Genomic DNA, 16045 nt, shown 5'->3' on the forward strand with positions numbered 1-16045 from the left:
TTATGTTTGTGATGCATGAAGCTTTCCATCTTCATTGCATCACCTAGGTCACAAGAAACACAAAGATTGTATTGTAACAAGTCTCTCTTAATGGGAGAAATCATAATACAAATGCCTATTGGAGGGGGGACCGGCTCCACATAAATCCGGTCCTCAATTGTTGTCATGTTCTCTAAATTCTCTCTCTTGCAAAAGTATTGTTCATGCCAAGTTAGCTAATTGCTATGATTATGTTGCTATCTTCAATTATGTTCACCCGCTATGCTCACAAAGTCATTTCTCAAAAGTACTCTCATTAATTTTCGCTACTCTCAAATTAAATAGGCCAATTTCATTACAGTAGATGCGCAGGAGGATGCGAACCACCACTTAGAACTGGAGCCTCATCATCTATCTCTCGGCATTCTTTTACAACGTTGCATGCGAGTCCTCCAAACCAGAATTGTCAATTCCCACAGAAGGCTAATTCACCAATTAAGTCACTCTTGGCTGCCATTGTTGGCCAAGAATATTGTGACTCCAAACTCCTGTGTGTGTGTGTGTGTGTGTGTGTGTGTGAGAGAGAGAGAGAGAGAGAGAGAGAGAGAGAGAGAGAGAGAGAGAGAGAGAGAGAGAGAGAGAGAGAGAGAGAGATATGAAATGATAATTTGAAGTCTTCAAAAGGTTAAAATGATCTAAGAGACCAATCCATTGCAAACTAGTGAATCTTATACCATGTTTGAGTGAAAAAAAGAGATGCTAAAATGAATATAGTAGTGCTACTAGCTAAAACTGTGTGGGGTATGTGTGATCCTTGATAAAATGTGTGCCCAACACAAGTGGGTGATATAATGGGTCATGAATCTATTATCATTTGTACTCTTGATGTTGAGATAGCAAAATGAAGGCGAAGAGGCGGTGTACCCTGCACAGGCCTCGGTCATTGGGGCGCTCTCTCTCTCTGGTGTAGCTATCGGCCCAGCTTCAGAGCGTTCTCTCTCTCTCTCTCTCTCTCTCTCTCTCTCTCTCTCTCTCTCTCCCCCTTTGCCGAGGACCGAAGCGCTCTCTATCCCTTATCAGCCTAGCTCGCTCTCTCTCGCTCTCTCTCTCTCTCTCTCTACTGTACTCCTTGCTCCAGTTCGCTCTCTCTCTTTCTCTTACAAGGACTTAAAAGTTGAGTGCTCTCTCTCTCTCCACAGAATGTTGCAGTAGTGTAGTATGCACCCTATAGGCTCAATTGAGATGCCCAACATATGAGAGCATACAGGTCCAATATACAACCCTTTTCACTAGACATCCCACACATTAGAGTCGAGACACCAGAGACAATTAGGTTGATTCTTATAAAGATTTAGGCATAAAGAGACTCTCCTTCAGTCACCCACACACCCCAATGGAGGATGGTAGTCACAATTCACGTACCTTTTTCAACAAAGATTCTAGTACCACTGATTGCTTTCAAAGAGGGGTTGCATTATAATATGCAAAGATTGTTCGAGCTTGAAGATTGTTCAAAAAAGCTTCAAGCTCCCCTCTAAGATTATCAAGCGCCGTGTTTTCTCTTCCAGCTCCAGCTTCGCCTCCATGAGCTTCATCTGCACTCTCTCTTCACGCTAAATCTCTGCCATCTGCAGCATTTTGCGCTCCTCCTCAACTTCCTCTCTCACCTTAGCAGACTCCCGCTTCATTTCCTCCACTCGAGCTTTATCCTCCCCAATCTCTCGCAAAGTAAGCTGTAGCCTGCAGGAGAACGCCAAAAAAAAGCAGCGGGGTTAATGAATGCTAACTCTCTCTCTCTCTCTCTTTCTCTCGGATAGTTTCCTACGACGTATTAATCCTTTTCTTCTTCTTCTCTCTCTCTCTCCCCATCTTGGCGCAAAGTAAGATGTAGGAGGACGCCAAAAAAACGCAGGCCGTCGGAGAGAGAGAGGCCGCCGGAGGCGGCTGGCCATACTAGTGTAGGCGAAAATGCGAACTGCTGGATGAGGTGGAAAAGCGCTCCTCGTCCAGTTTCCTGCCATAATATTGCCCCTGCCCCCGCACCTTATACTAGGGGTGTACTATACTTATACTAGGGGTGTACTATATTGATGCTTTATTTATGCATAACGCATATGGGCTGTTGCAAAAGGAGAAACAGTCATCCTTTATTGCGATTGCAAAGTCTTATAAGTGCAGCCATAATAGCTTCCCCTTGTCCTGCCCCGCGCCTCTCCACTCGCATCATACTCTCGAGTCTCATCAGAGGATTTTGGTTTCTGCAGCTTCAATGGCGAGCTCAGAGTTGGCGGGAGGTAAAATTGCATACACACATTCCTTCTCCGACGCCCACATGAGGACCCTAGAGGCGCTTATGGATACATTTATCCCCTCCATTCCTGCTCCTCTGTCTCTGGACGCAAATGGGCAGGTCTTTTACGAACTCTCTGCATCAAAGGCTGGCGTCACCTCTTATGTGAGTTCTCTCTCTCTCTCTCTCTCTCTCTCTCTGTGTGTGTGTGTGTGTGTGTGTGTGTGTGTGTGTCTCAACACACGTTTTTTTGTACTCTCTCTCTACACACACACACACACTGACAGACACATGCATTAAGACTTAACGAGCTGTAATTTTCTTCTCTTTCTCTCTCTCTCTCTCTCTCTCTCTCTCTCACACACACACACACACACACACACACACACACACACACGCACGCATGTGCACGCCCGCACGCATGCACGCTGAAAAAGAAAACATGAATAGACACATCCTCGTGCAGGATTATATTTTGCATACACACATGGGTCTGAATATCTCCATGTTCTCGTCAATCTATTGTCAATGACAATCTTAAGCTTTTAAAATGTGTGGCTACTTCAAACGAAGGTTTGTATAAAGCTTAACAGCACGGGCTTCTGCTTGAGATTCAGGGCATTCCTAGCTAGGCGACGTGCTGGGGGGTAGGGGACTGCAAGCACTCAGCCTCTCTGATCCCCTTGCCCAACCACACATAAGTAAAAGATGCCTCCCTTGCAGAAGCTCATGATGCTATGGTAATTAGTTACAATGTGAGGATTATCATGGATTTTTAAAAACATTTTACTATGTCAAGAGGGCCTAATTAAGATTTTCAAAATCTCTTTTGAAGTGAGAGCTATTGGAAGCTCAAATTCCTTCTTGTGTTGGAAGCTCAGATTCCTTTGTTTGGACTGCTCTATAGGCAGAGGGTTTTTAAACCAATAGAAATTTCTAGACATTGTGATTTAAGCCCCAGGCTTTCATACTTCTCCATCCAAAGTGCTATTGGCAGGCAGGGCGATGATTTCCCTCTGCAGGAGCGCAGTGAGTCTCTCTCCGTTGGAGTGTTGACGCTTGAGCTTGTTGCCATCTGCTTTGCATTCATCCAGCATACGTTGGAGGTGAGAGTAGGACCCATCAAGCAAGATTTCCTGTTGCTTATTGATGTTGGTGCTGTTGTAGTAGCTCAGGCAGTCAGTAAGCACTTTTCACCTCATATATCCGGCACTGTTCAGGCTTGAGTTGGTTGGCTTGCAAAGAGAATTGAGAAAACAGTATTTTTAGACTTTTAACTTGGTGAGCATGGTAAGCACTTTGTCATTCCTCTCCCTCCAGATAATCCAGAGGAATTCACCCCGGATCCTATTCCAGATCACAGAAAAAACAGAGACAGAGTCGCCCAACAATAATTGCTTCTAGCTTGGGGAAAACCCAAGCGCCTTGAAAAGAGGGGTCAAGATGGGTTCAGTACTTTTACAATTTAAGAACAGACACTACAACAAAAAAAGGTATCGTCGACGTAGATATCGACGCACTGCGTCGCTATGTGCGTCGATATCTGCGTCCCTTTGAACCTGTCGCTATTTGCGACGCAGATATAGACACAGATAGCGACGCACATAGCGACGACCATAACAAAATTTTTTTTTGAGGACAGGTAACCTGGCCTGTGCCCAGTTAAAAGATGGACACAGCCACAGTCAGACTTCCTGCCCTCTGCCCAAGAAAGCGAGCAGCACCAAAATCAACCATGCTCCCACGCGCAGAAATTTCGGCAGAGTTCCCTTTGTTTTTACATAAACTTTTAAAAAAAAACCATATCATGTATATGTCTCCTATATGCTATCCATGTAGGATCTCACATGAGATTTAAGGCCAATGAAAGACAAGTACCGTACCAACTGAAAAGCATAACCATAACGAACCATAACCATAACTTAAAAGCATAACCATAACGAACCATAACCATAACTTAAAAGCATAACCATAATGCAGATAACCATAACCATAAATAGAATTAGCAATAACCATAAGCATAATCAGAAAGTTAAACATAACCATTAACAAAACCTGAACCATAACTATGTCTATACAAGAATAGGAGAAATAACCATTTCTATACAATGACAATGACAATAATCATAACCATAAGGAAAACAATAACTTTCTGAACAATAACTGTCTGTACAAAAAAGAGTCACAAAAGCGTGTCTGTGTCTCACAAAGCATATATATGAAATCCGGTCCACTAATGACTAGGCGTCGCAACCTGCACATAGGACAACTCACAAAATTAGTATGGATATTCCTTCACATATACTTACTTAATTAAATCAACTCACACATTAACGTCTAACTTCAAGCGATCAGCGAGACTGTAAGGCCTCCCAGTCTACAGGCTCTCCTGAAGCTTCAAGATCATTTAGTACTTCATAGATACCTCTGCGATATCCATCTGACTTCTCCTGGCGTGACGGAGGTCGATGCATCGCAAGATTCTGCGTTTATACGAAAATCAAAGTAATAAGAATACGTGATTCATCGCGTTTTAAAAAACGCCATAGTTAAGATTGGATTAGAAACTCAAAAACTCATAGCGAAAGGTGTCGAAGTCTCCGCTGTCAAGATGAGATGTCCCCCTGGTCATCTATCGTACCTGCGCGGCCTCACGCTGTTGTCTGAACCGCGTGTCCGCTGTCCGCTCATCCTCCCTGATCTGTAGCTACGTCTCGTGTGGGATGTCCGAAAGCTTCGGCGAGTCGGTCCTGAAAGCCTTCCGAGCTGCATCTCGTTGATGTTTCACGGTGTCCCGTGCAACACCCTTGATCCACCTCCTCGGAACAACGGAAGAACCTGGAGCAGGCTGGTACTCTCTCAGGATGGTCTCCACTATGTAATTGATTGTCCCCATCCTGATCACCCCAAGACGTCAGAAGGCTGGTCGAAAACTGCAGCTCCGCGAGCTGGCGAATCCGCTGTCGCATCTCAGTCCCGACTCTATCCATGTCAACAGAATCATCTGTCTGTACAGTATAGAGCTTGGAGGTACTAGGATCGTGTGTCCCCCAAGGTGTCCGAGGTGTGCCAAGAGGTGTGTCGAGAGGTGTGGCTGGGTAGAACGGGGGTCGTGAGCGAGGAGGGGTCGAAGCATCTGTGGACCCTCCCCTACAGCAACCACCACCTCCACCTGACGATCGTCGAGATCGGCGATCGCACCTGTGCTGCGGAGATGAGGACGTAGCCGTCTCTGTCCCACCTCTAGGTGTCGAAGCGGCCGTGATGGGAGAAGCAGGCGTCGTACCCATAGACGTTCTCTCCTCCGTAGGCGTCCCCTTCCTAGGCGTCGGACCCTCCGATGTGAAGCCCAGAGACGTAGTACCCGTGTCTCTGGCTACCCAGTACTGAGAAGCCTATACCATCTGAGCAGACGTCATCCGTGTAACGAAGCCCATGAATGCATCTGCACTCATGGAAGCGGGATTTGGAATCTGGTCTGCCATACTAAAGTCCTGTACAAAGAAAGTAAAATAAAGCGTCAGAACACAATTGTTTAAATTAACTTTAAGCTTAATTTTAAATCAACGTCTTCACACAAACACTTACAGGCCTAGGCCTCGACGAGTAAGGCATCATCGATAAGATCTTGCACCGTATCATCGTCTATCTCTAATTGCAAACATAACTTTGTCCCAATTCGTTATGACAGATTGTCTTCATCCATTGCATCTTTATCTACAAGTGTCAATTCTGGCTCGTCTGCGTCATCCCTCGTATATTTGTCAGCTTCCTCTGCCATACCTTCGTCCATCTCATCTAATGTCACAGTAGTATGGACGTCGTCTGACTGACTTTCCTCCAGGAGATCTTGCCCTTCAAATACTTGTTTATTTCTTGGAGCAACATGAACCACAAATCACCATTGTCGCTCTCGAGGGTGCGGTACAAAGACCACTTGCTCGCAATGTTTAGGGAGAGCAAATGTGTCGCTCGCATTTGTCCAAATCTTTGTAGAATCTATTTGCACAAGTTTGTTTCCATCTCTGCGTACCGAAGCATTGCGACCAGAAGTAATCACCTTGAATCACTTCACATCCAACAAAAACATCTCAAACCGCCTGAAGCTTACTTTCAGGATATCTGACACCAGACCACAGTAATCCAGGTTGCTAGTGCTTTCATTCGTGTCTCTAGCATTGACCTTGCTCTTTTGCATGAAACTAACCATTACCCCACTTTCAAACGTGTTTCTTCTGTTGTCAATTTGTTGTGTTCTGAAATGCTTTCCATGCGACCACAGTGCCATGTATGTATGATACTTCCACTCACATCCAATAGCCAGCTCTTCCTCTTCTAAAGATATGGGTTCTCTGATCTGTCGAGCTGCTCTCACTGTCTTGTCCAACCATGCCATTGTAGGGAATTCAGGAAGAGGAGTGAGATAGTCTGGCAAGGGTAAGCCTCTAGTCGTTCGACTTCGCCTGAAATCCTTTCGTTCCCTATTGCGTCTCTCTTTCTCTTCTTTGTACCTTTCAAGCCATTTTTGCATGGGCGATGAATTTAGTATATAGAACTTCATGATCTTTTCTCGCATGGCCAGGTTCATTTTCTTCGGCACCCCTTGTCCTTGCGGCTTCTCTCCCACTAGTCTTGCATCCTCCTCATCGCTCCACAGTCGAGGCATTTCTGGGTCAGAAACGGATAGAAATTCGGTCGTCAATACAAGAGACTTGCACCAGCCATCCTTTGCCATGCTCCCCTCTGGACGCGCTTTTTGGCGAACAAAACCCGTAAGTGTTTTCATGAACCGCTCTAGAAAGAACATCCAACGGCTGTGGACTGTACCTGCCACTGCAACCTCATCTACTACATGGACGAGCAAGTGCATTTGGATAGTTAGGCAGCTCGTGGGTAGATACTTCTCAATCATGCAAACTGCCTCAATGGAGTTAGCCCTTGCGACTGCAATAGATTCCTCCCGTATCTCCTTGGAAGAGATCCACCGTACTAGCTTTGAAATCTTGTATATGCAGGTCCGCACTTCCTCCGTTAAACACCCCTTGATCGCAATTGAAAGAATGAATTGCAAGAACTTATGCCAGTCGTGTGATTTCAATCCTGACAGTTGATCGTCACGGGTGAATGAGGTCTTGAGACATCGCATATATCCTGTTGGCGTCCTGAACTCTGAAATCACCCTTTTCATTTGTCGCTCTTCGTTTTTTAGCAATATCCATGGCGCTCTTGGAAGTTTTGTTTGGCGAGCTGCATTGGTGAAAGGCCATAGCTCTGGCATCTTTCCAACTGACTGCAAATCATCTCGTGAAGCTCGATTGTCTTTCATTTCCATTATTGTCTTCCAGAGGAGCTCTCCCACATTCTTGAATATATGCATTGGATCCAGCAAATGGTTAATTAGTAGATCACCCCAGTACGGCAACGTATGGAGAATGAACAAACGTTTCATTCCTGGAATAGGTTGCTCCTCATGTTGCTCCCATCGGCGACGCCACTCTTGTACATGCATAGGACGACATTCGACGCGACCAAGCTGACCTTCGCACAAGTGATGGCCATCTGGAAGATAACGATGGTGGCCTTGATAAATTGTCTTTCGAAGAGAGGCAGAATAGCGCACATCCAAAGACTGCCCGCAAATTGGACATGCATTGTATCCCGAAGTTGTTAGCCTTGCATATATTAAAGCATGAATCAAGCCAAGGCAAAGGGCTTGCGAATAGGGAGAATTTTGTAAATCAATAACCATTACCAGAAGCTTCTCCGTATCCTGGCCAATCATGCATAGTCCACAAAAGAAGTCCATGGATCCTTGCACGCTGTTGTCCTACTGGTTCAACCGCATCTGCCATGTCGATCCCATACTGGTTCAACCGCATGTGCCATGTCGATCCCATGCCATAACTCCTGGAGCTCGTCAACTAGTGGAGCTAGATAAACATCCATGTTTTTTGCCTTGAACTTACCAGGTACAATCAAGCTTAATATCAAATGATCCTTCTTGATGGGAAGCCACGGTGAGAGGTTGTAATTGATAAGGCACACAGGCTAAGTGCTCCATGACGAGCTTCTCAAGCCAAATGGATTGACTCCATCCATTGCCATGCCCAAACGCAAATTGCGTGGTTCACTCTTAAAATGTGGCTAGGTATCTTCAATGTGCCTCCAAGCTTTTGAATCACCGGGCATCTTAAATGTTGCGTCAGTGGATCTATTCGTGGAATGCCACCGCATCAACTTTGCAATGGAACCACAACGAAATATGCTTTTTATCCTAGGAATAATAGGAAAATGCCGCAACACTTTAGCTGGCACTGTCTCGCCAACTGTATCTTGTTTGTAGCGCATTGCTCCGCACTTAGGACACGATAGACAATTTGCGAATTCATTGCGAAAAAGAATGCAATCATTTGGATATGCATGAATCTTGTTGTAGTCCAAACCAATTGAGGTCAGAAGTTGCTTTGCGTCTGGCCTGGAGGGGGGCATTTCATTGCCAGCTGGGAGAAGTTGCTCCCGCAATAACCTACTTAAGCCACATTAAATTAAAAAGCTCTCCGAGCACATCACCGTTGCAATCGAAAAATCTCTTTTGTAAATTACGTACCTAAACAAAGTAGTGACGCTTGCATCTGACCATCCGTACATTGACTGAAGATTCAAAAACGCCAGACAAGTACGAAGCACAGATATTTTGGCGTCTTCATAGATTGGTTGACGTGCAAACTTCCTCAACATGTCTTCAGGAGATAGGTGCACGGCTTTTGGTGCTGCTTCGTTCGCGTTCTTCTCGCTTGTCTGGAAGAAGGCATCCAGCATCTCCTCTATGCCGTCGTCTTTTGTCTTTTCTGCTTCCATCCGTGGCTCCATATTGGTCGAACCTTCACGCATAATCTTTTTTCTCTCTCTCTCAGATGTAGGTGCTATGTCGCAGAAATCAATGCCCGTTCCGTAGGAGTCATATCGCAGATTCTGTACGGTTTCTCTAGCAAACTCTCCGTACTTGTGCACATGCTCATTACATATCATATGCTTGCGCAGGATTTGATACTTGCAGAGCGTGCACGAGCATGCAATCTTTTTCTCTATGTTAGTTGATGACGTTGCCATCTACAATGATTATGAATGTTGTTTTAATATATATATATATATATACTTCTCACAATGTAAACTACCTCGCATTCTCTAGTTTTGCCCAATCTCCGTACACCTCGGTCCAGAGGTGTACGGAGATCAGGACCACCGGGTCAAAATCTCGTCTTTATTGGTCAAATCCTATATGGGTAGACACATACGTGCACTCCCAGGTGTACATGGCAATGCATGTAGTAGGCAAAACCCCTTTGCCTCTTTTAGTTCCATAGTTTCTTCTCTATCTACGTATCCTATCTCTTGTTCTTTCTCTCTCGATCTCGCTCTCGCTATCTCTCTCTCTCTCTCTCTCTCTCTATCTCGCTCTCGCTAGCTATCTCTCTTTCTCTCTCTATTTTCCTATTTTCCTATCTCTCTCTGTCTCGCTCTCCACTTCCCTATCTCTCTCTCTCTCTCTCTATATATATATATATATATATATATATATATATAAAACTCTCTTTCTCTTTCTCTCTCTCTCTCTCTCTACTTCCTTATCTCTCTATTGATCGAACGAGCGACTGAGCTAGGGAGATCTAGACGCCCACAATTGCGGAGGACTACACAACATCGACAGAGGCTGAATCAGAGGATCTAACTAGGTCACTTAGGCTCGACATGCACAACGCCCGGTCAGACTACTGACAATGGAGGAGATTGATGAGATCCGCCAGCGACAGATGCTGGATCTCCTATGATATACCTATCCCAGCTAGTTGGTTTAGCCGTTTAGTCCACACCCAGCAGTTTAGGATTCCATAATATTTTATTTTGTCATCTTCTTACTCTGACTTTGTATCAGATCCATCACATTGTAACTTTCTTGTCTCATGTCTCATAGATCACTTTGGCTTTTCGAAGACGTTAATATAACATTTCATTTCATTTCTCTCTTTAATTTTTTTTCTTTAATTTTAATTTCCTAAGCATACATTAATTCTCTCTCTCTCTCTCTCTCTCTCTCTCTCTCTCTCTCTTCGATTACCTACACACATTTCTCTCTCTCTCTCTCTCTCTTTCCTACACACACACACATTTCTCTCTCTCTCTCTCTCTCTCTCTCTCTCTCTCTCTCTCTCTCTTACACACACACCTCTCTCTCTCTCTCTCTCTCTTTCCTACACACACCGCTCTCTCTCTCTCTATTTCCTACACACACACACACACCTCTCTCTCTCTTTCCTACACACACACATGCACACACACATACACACACCGTTCTCTCTCTTTCCTACACACACATGCACATGCACACACACACACACACACACACACCTCTCTCTCTCTCTCTCTCTCTCTCTTTTCTACACACACACGAGAGAGAGAGAGAGAGAGAGAGAGAGAGAGAGAGAGAGAGAGGGAGGGAGGGGTTGGGGGGGGGCGGAGATGGACATAATACGTGCGCAACAGGTTTTGTGAGCAAGCGAAAATGGCCCTTGCGCGCGGGTTTCACTTTTTTCCCCCAAATTTTTTTGCGTCGCTATACGCGTGGCAAATAAAGCCTTTCCACGCGTATATCGACGCACACTGTGATGCGTATATCGACGCGTATAGCGATGCACGCTAATTACGTCGATATACACGTGGAAAAGCATGGCCGTCAATATATACGCGTCGATATCTTCATGTAGTGTTGTAGTGAGATGATGAATATCTTCCTGTAGCTGGCCACATCTGGCACAGGACCCTGTTCCAATCCTGTCCATACTGCTTTATGGAGGGTGAGCCAGAGTAGGATGGAGTGCTTGGCAGGGATGACCTTGTTCCATAGAGTCCTGAACTTGAAATTCCATTGCCGACGGTCTAGGGAGGTCCACCACTTATTGTTCAGAGTCGCATGTAGAGGTTCCTGAAGTGAGGGGGGCAGAGTGGGAGGGTTATTGAGGCCTCTTCCCCTTGCCCAATAGAGAGCTTTGGGAGATGGGTCCTCCCTTGAAGAGAGTGTCCATTCGAGCTCCGACGGGAAGAGAGCCCTGCGTGAGTCGATTATTAACAGTTCCCAAGGTTGCAGATCAAATCTGCACAATAGTTCTGGGTGTGTCAACCATGTGTGTTCATTTCCGTTCCACAGGTATTTCCATGTTGAGAGAACTTTCTCGTGCATCTGTTTAGCCGATCTGAGATGACTAGGAATGGGAAAGGGGATAGGAGGGAGGGACCACCACAAGGATTCTTGCCCAACCTATAATGCGAGAGAATTGCGTAATGAATGTTGCGGCCATGATGCCAAAGGCTCCTCTCATGCATATGCCATGGAAATAACCCTAGCACTTACGAGCGAATTGGTAGGTTACCTCTCATCCAGAAATAAATCATGGCATTCCTGGTGGTCAAGTTATGCCAGAAATCCCTATAACAAAGCATGTCAAGGCTCTCTCTCTCTCTCTCTCTCTCTTCTTAGAGCAGAGACTCAGCAGTCAGATGAGCAAGCTTCGCAGTAGACTTTAAAGTCCACCTATACCAAAGGTAAATTGATTGATAGAGCCATTGAGCTTGTGAGAGCTAGATGCGCACGTCTACGAGGGCCACCACGACATCAACAGAGGCTCCATCAAAGGATCGGGACTATTCTAGCATGGCATGGGAGACGTCCAGTATGACTATTTACCAGCATGGACATTGACGATACTCTTTAGCGACCGATGCAGTACATCCTTGGACACTAATGTTCATTTTAGCTTTTATTTTAGTTCATTTTATTTTGTACCTTGACATTATATTAGATCCACCAGGATTGTATCAGTTTGGTCTTGAAGTTTGTTGTATTTTCCTGTTTTTAAACTTTTGTTTGGTGTGCTTGATTGTATGAGCAGGCTGCAGGCCTCATACAACAGAAGCTAAAACCTGACGCGTTAAGAACAGTCAAGGTGGTGTTGTGGTTGCTTTCCACTCGCATTGGGACATACTTGATGTGTGGACACGACAGCTTTTCGGGGAAGGCACCCTTCCTAAGAAGCTTTTCTGAGATTCCTTTTCCTGAAAGGGAGAAGCTTATATTATCAGCCTGGTCACACAGCCCTTACCTCTTCTTCAAAGTTGTGTTTGACGCCTTAAAGATCTTTGCAGCATACAGCTTTTATACAAAGGTACATGCACATTTCTATGGGTGATATGAATGACAAAAATTCTCGACTTTCACAAGGTTATTTAAAAAAAGATAACGTTGTTATAAACGTGGAGCATGCAAAATAGTTTTTGATGTACATATTGAGGGATTTTAACATCCATTCAATCAAGTGGAGATTGTATTTCTGAGTTTGTTCTAGCATCTACGAAGTACAGGTCGTATTTCCTAAGTTGGTTTTACAAGTCAAAAGAGAAAGTCACATTTGAGCATAGGCCGCTACTAGCATTCAAATGGCCAAATATTATGGTTCTTTGGGCTCTAAAAGCAGTGAGACTTGCAAAACTTATATCATTGCTTCTAAAAGAGTAAGTCACATTTGAACAAAGGCCGATACTAGTATTCACATGGCCAAATAATATGGTTCTGTGGTCTCTAAAAGTAGTCTGATTTGCAAAAGTAACTTAAGTCATTTGCTTTTATGTCTGCAAGAGTTTGCCTTTCTCTTGAGTTTGACAATTAGAGCATCATTTGGATCTTTTCTCAGCCTTCTCTTCGTAATGCCTGTGGTTAGCTGTTTCTTAGAAAGCCTTTTTCTTTGCAATAATCAAGGTGACAGGAGTAGAACATATGGCCTTGTTTACTTAAAACAGCTGCACTACCAGACTGGGCTACACCTTTTGGCCATCCTGAATGAGTGATCGACCAGTCCTCGCACCTGATTCCTGGGGTGAAGGGAGGACTTAGAAGAGACTGCTGACCATTCTCCCAACTAATAAGCAACAAGGTTTATGTCCTTGCAAGTTGCAGGTTCATCACTTAGAGAGTAACTCATTTGGGTTAGGCAATTATTATGCATTTGATTGACATCTCGAAGTCCTTCCCAGAAGCAAGTAAGGTGGAAGTTTATGCACACACAGGATAAACACGACAGTTGTACATGTTTAATGACATTTTCTGCAGATGGTACAATTCCGTGTGGTTTTTTGATAGGGGCAAGCTTGTAACTTAGAGTTGGATTTCCTCAAGCTCCAAGTTGGGCCTAATTTCACTAGTTAATGCTATTCAACTTCAAAGTTGGCCAGTGTTTACAGTTTCCAATCAAAAGCTTGTTTGGTTTGACAGCTAGTTGAAAGTATGAGAAGTTTCTTGGCTTTGTCCACTAAAGCTATGACTCTTGTGTCACTGGCAAGGTGAGTTGTAGCTTCTTTTAATGCAAGAATCAAGTACATGCATGCTCATGTGCCGACAATGTGAGGGAATCACTTTTGGTCTTGCATCAAGTACATGCATGCTCATGTGCCGACAATGTGAGGGAATCACTTTTGGTGTGTCTCTTTTTTTCTAAACTTGGGCCTTAATTCTAATACTACTTAAGTGGAACCTGTTATAGTTTGGTTGTTCACCACTCTATGGTGCTTAATTTTTGACAGGTGGATGGGTATGGCCACAATCCAGCATGGAAGGGGATCGGCTATTGTGGTCCTGATCCAGCAGCACTAGAGCATAGGAAGAAGGCAGAAAAAGCTGCAAGCAGGCCATTGGAAGGAAGGGTTTTCGATGCATCTGGGCCAAAGGAGGGCTTATCTTTGCAGCTGAAAGAGGCAGGGTTTGAAGTCCTGGAGGATGTGGCACAATTAGCAAGCCTTTGGAAGCAGGGGAAAGGAATTCAAGATAAAGCCAAAAGTCCTTTAGGAGTCAAGTGTGATGCAGTGGTAGTTGGTTCTGGAAGTGGTGGAGGTGTTGCGGCTGGTGTGCTAGCCAAGGCTGGCTACAAGGTATTAGTTCTTGAGAAGGGCAAGTACTTTGCTAGAGATGATTTGTCTTTGCTAGAGGGCCCGACCTTTGATAAGATGTACGAAGGTGGAGGCATTCTTCCAACTGCTGAATCGAACGTGCTAATTCTAGCTGGAGCTACTGTTGGTGGTGGATCTGCTATTAACTGGAGTGCATCGTTCAAAACGCCACCTCATGTGCTGGAAGAGTGGGAACATGATGAGGGTTTAACCATGTTTGGTAAGGGTGGCCAATATGAGGCTGCTATGGAAGCGGTTTTGTCCCGGCTTGCAGTGCACGATCCTGGTGAGGAAAATTGGCAGAATAGACTTCTTCGGAAAGGTTGTGAGAGGCTTGGGTTTCACATTGCACATGCTCCGCGCAATACTGTGGAAGATCATGCGTGTGGATGGTGTGGATTTGGGTGCTGGAATGGCAAAAAGCAGGCTACATCAGAGACATGGCTTGTCGATGCTGCTGCTAATGGAGCGGCCATTTTGACCTCTGTGTCAGCAGAAGCAGTGCTGTCTAGAAATTCCAATGAGGGAAAGAAACGCCAAGCTGTGGGCATCGTTGCAAGCATTGGAAATGGAGAGGAACTGCTTTTTATAGAGTCATGTGTCACTGTTGTTTCTTGCGGCTCTTTAAACACACCCGTATTACTCCAGAGAAGCCATCTCGACAACCCCCACATTGGTAAGCATCTTCATTTGCATCCTGTCCAGATGATGTGGGGCTACTTCCCTCCAGATGGGGCCTCGGATGAAGTCGCTTACGAAGGTGGCATCATAACTTCAGTTTCTCGAGAAGTCGCCAACTTACATAGAGGCGGCCATGGCTGCATTTTGCAGTGCCCTTCTGTTCACCCGGGTGTCTACTCTGTCCTTACGCCTTGGGTAAGTGGAAATGACTTCAAAGATCGCATGCGCCATTTCTCTCGTACTGCCCATGTTTTCGCTCTTGCCCGTGATCGCGGGTCAGGCTCAATTGGATGGGGCAAGTATGGCAGGAGTATAAGCTACCCCCTGGACCCCCGTGACAACCAGAGCCTTGTAGATGGGGGTGAGGCTGCCATACGTGTGCTCATAGCAGCAGGGGCATCTGAAGTTGGAAGTCATCACCGATATGGTGACTGTCTCTCCATTACCAAGGAGACAACACCTGCACAAGTGGAGGAGTTTCTTCAACGTGTGCGATCCCGAGGTGTTGAAAACCTAGGTACGCCTCTCTGCTCTGCCCACCAGATGGGATCATGTCGAATGGGGACTGATCCATCCGTATCTGCAGTAGATCCCAATGGTGAGACGTGGGATGTTGCCCACCTTTTTGTTGCAGATGCTAGTGTGTTTCCCTCTGCCATTGGAATCAATCCCATGATCACAACTCAATCCATTGCTTATTGTGTAGCTCATGCTGCTGTGCAATCTCTCAAGCAATGGTAACAAGTTAGTGTGCAATATGCATATTATTTAATGTATATATAAAGGTTGCCACCTGCAACACAAAGTAGTCATAATGCTAATCAGTGACAATCATATGATATGGTGTCAGGATAGTTGTTGCAATGTGTGGCCCTTTCAAATAAGCTCAATGTTGTGAGATATGCAGGTATCTAGAGTGCTGAAGGTGTAATGCGCTCGCTCATATCATATTATCTGGTCTAATGCTCCTAGCTGTATTGGGACTTGATTGTACGTGAAAACAATCCGGATTTACCCAAAACAGTAAAAGGGCCCATTCTTTCAAAGTGAAGCTAACAATTTGCATGAGAGTTTTTAGTGGGATCCAGCCAGAGTTTTTAGTGA

The 16045-nt window shown here is 45.0% G+C and overlaps 1 protein-coding gene across 2 annotated transcripts; it reads left to right on the forward strand.

Annotated features, from left to right (window-relative positions):
- Nucleotides 1-2125: 2125 nt before the first annotated feature.
- LOC147450657 (Long-chain fatty alcohol dehydrogenase family protein) lies at nucleotides 2126-15841 on the forward strand. Of its 2 annotated transcripts, XM_086519796.1 has the most exons (3): nucleotides 2126-2434; nucleotides 12214-12486; nucleotides 13898-15841. In XM_086519796.1, the coding sequence occupies exons 1-3, from the start codon at nucleotides 2249-2251 to the stop codon at nucleotides 15680-15682; spliced, it is 2244 nt and encodes a 747-aa protein (XP_086375922.1). In that variant the 5' UTR covers nucleotides 2126-2248; the 3' UTR covers nucleotides 15683-15841. The 2 variants fall into 2 exon arrangements, with proteins under 2 accessions (XP_086375922.1, XP_086375923.1); XM_086519797.1 differs by lacking the exon at nucleotides 12214-12486.
- The last annotated feature ends 204 nt before the right edge of the window (nucleotides 15842-16045 follow it).

The sequence above is a fragment of the Adiantum capillus-veneris genome, chromosome 9, assembly GCF_014529385.1.
Source record: "Adiantum capillus-veneris isolate H3 chromosome 9, ASM1452938v2, whole genome shotgun sequence".
Taxonomy (NCBI): Eukaryota; Viridiplantae; Streptophyta; class Polypodiopsida; order Polypodiales; family Pteridaceae; genus Adiantum; species Adiantum capillus-veneris.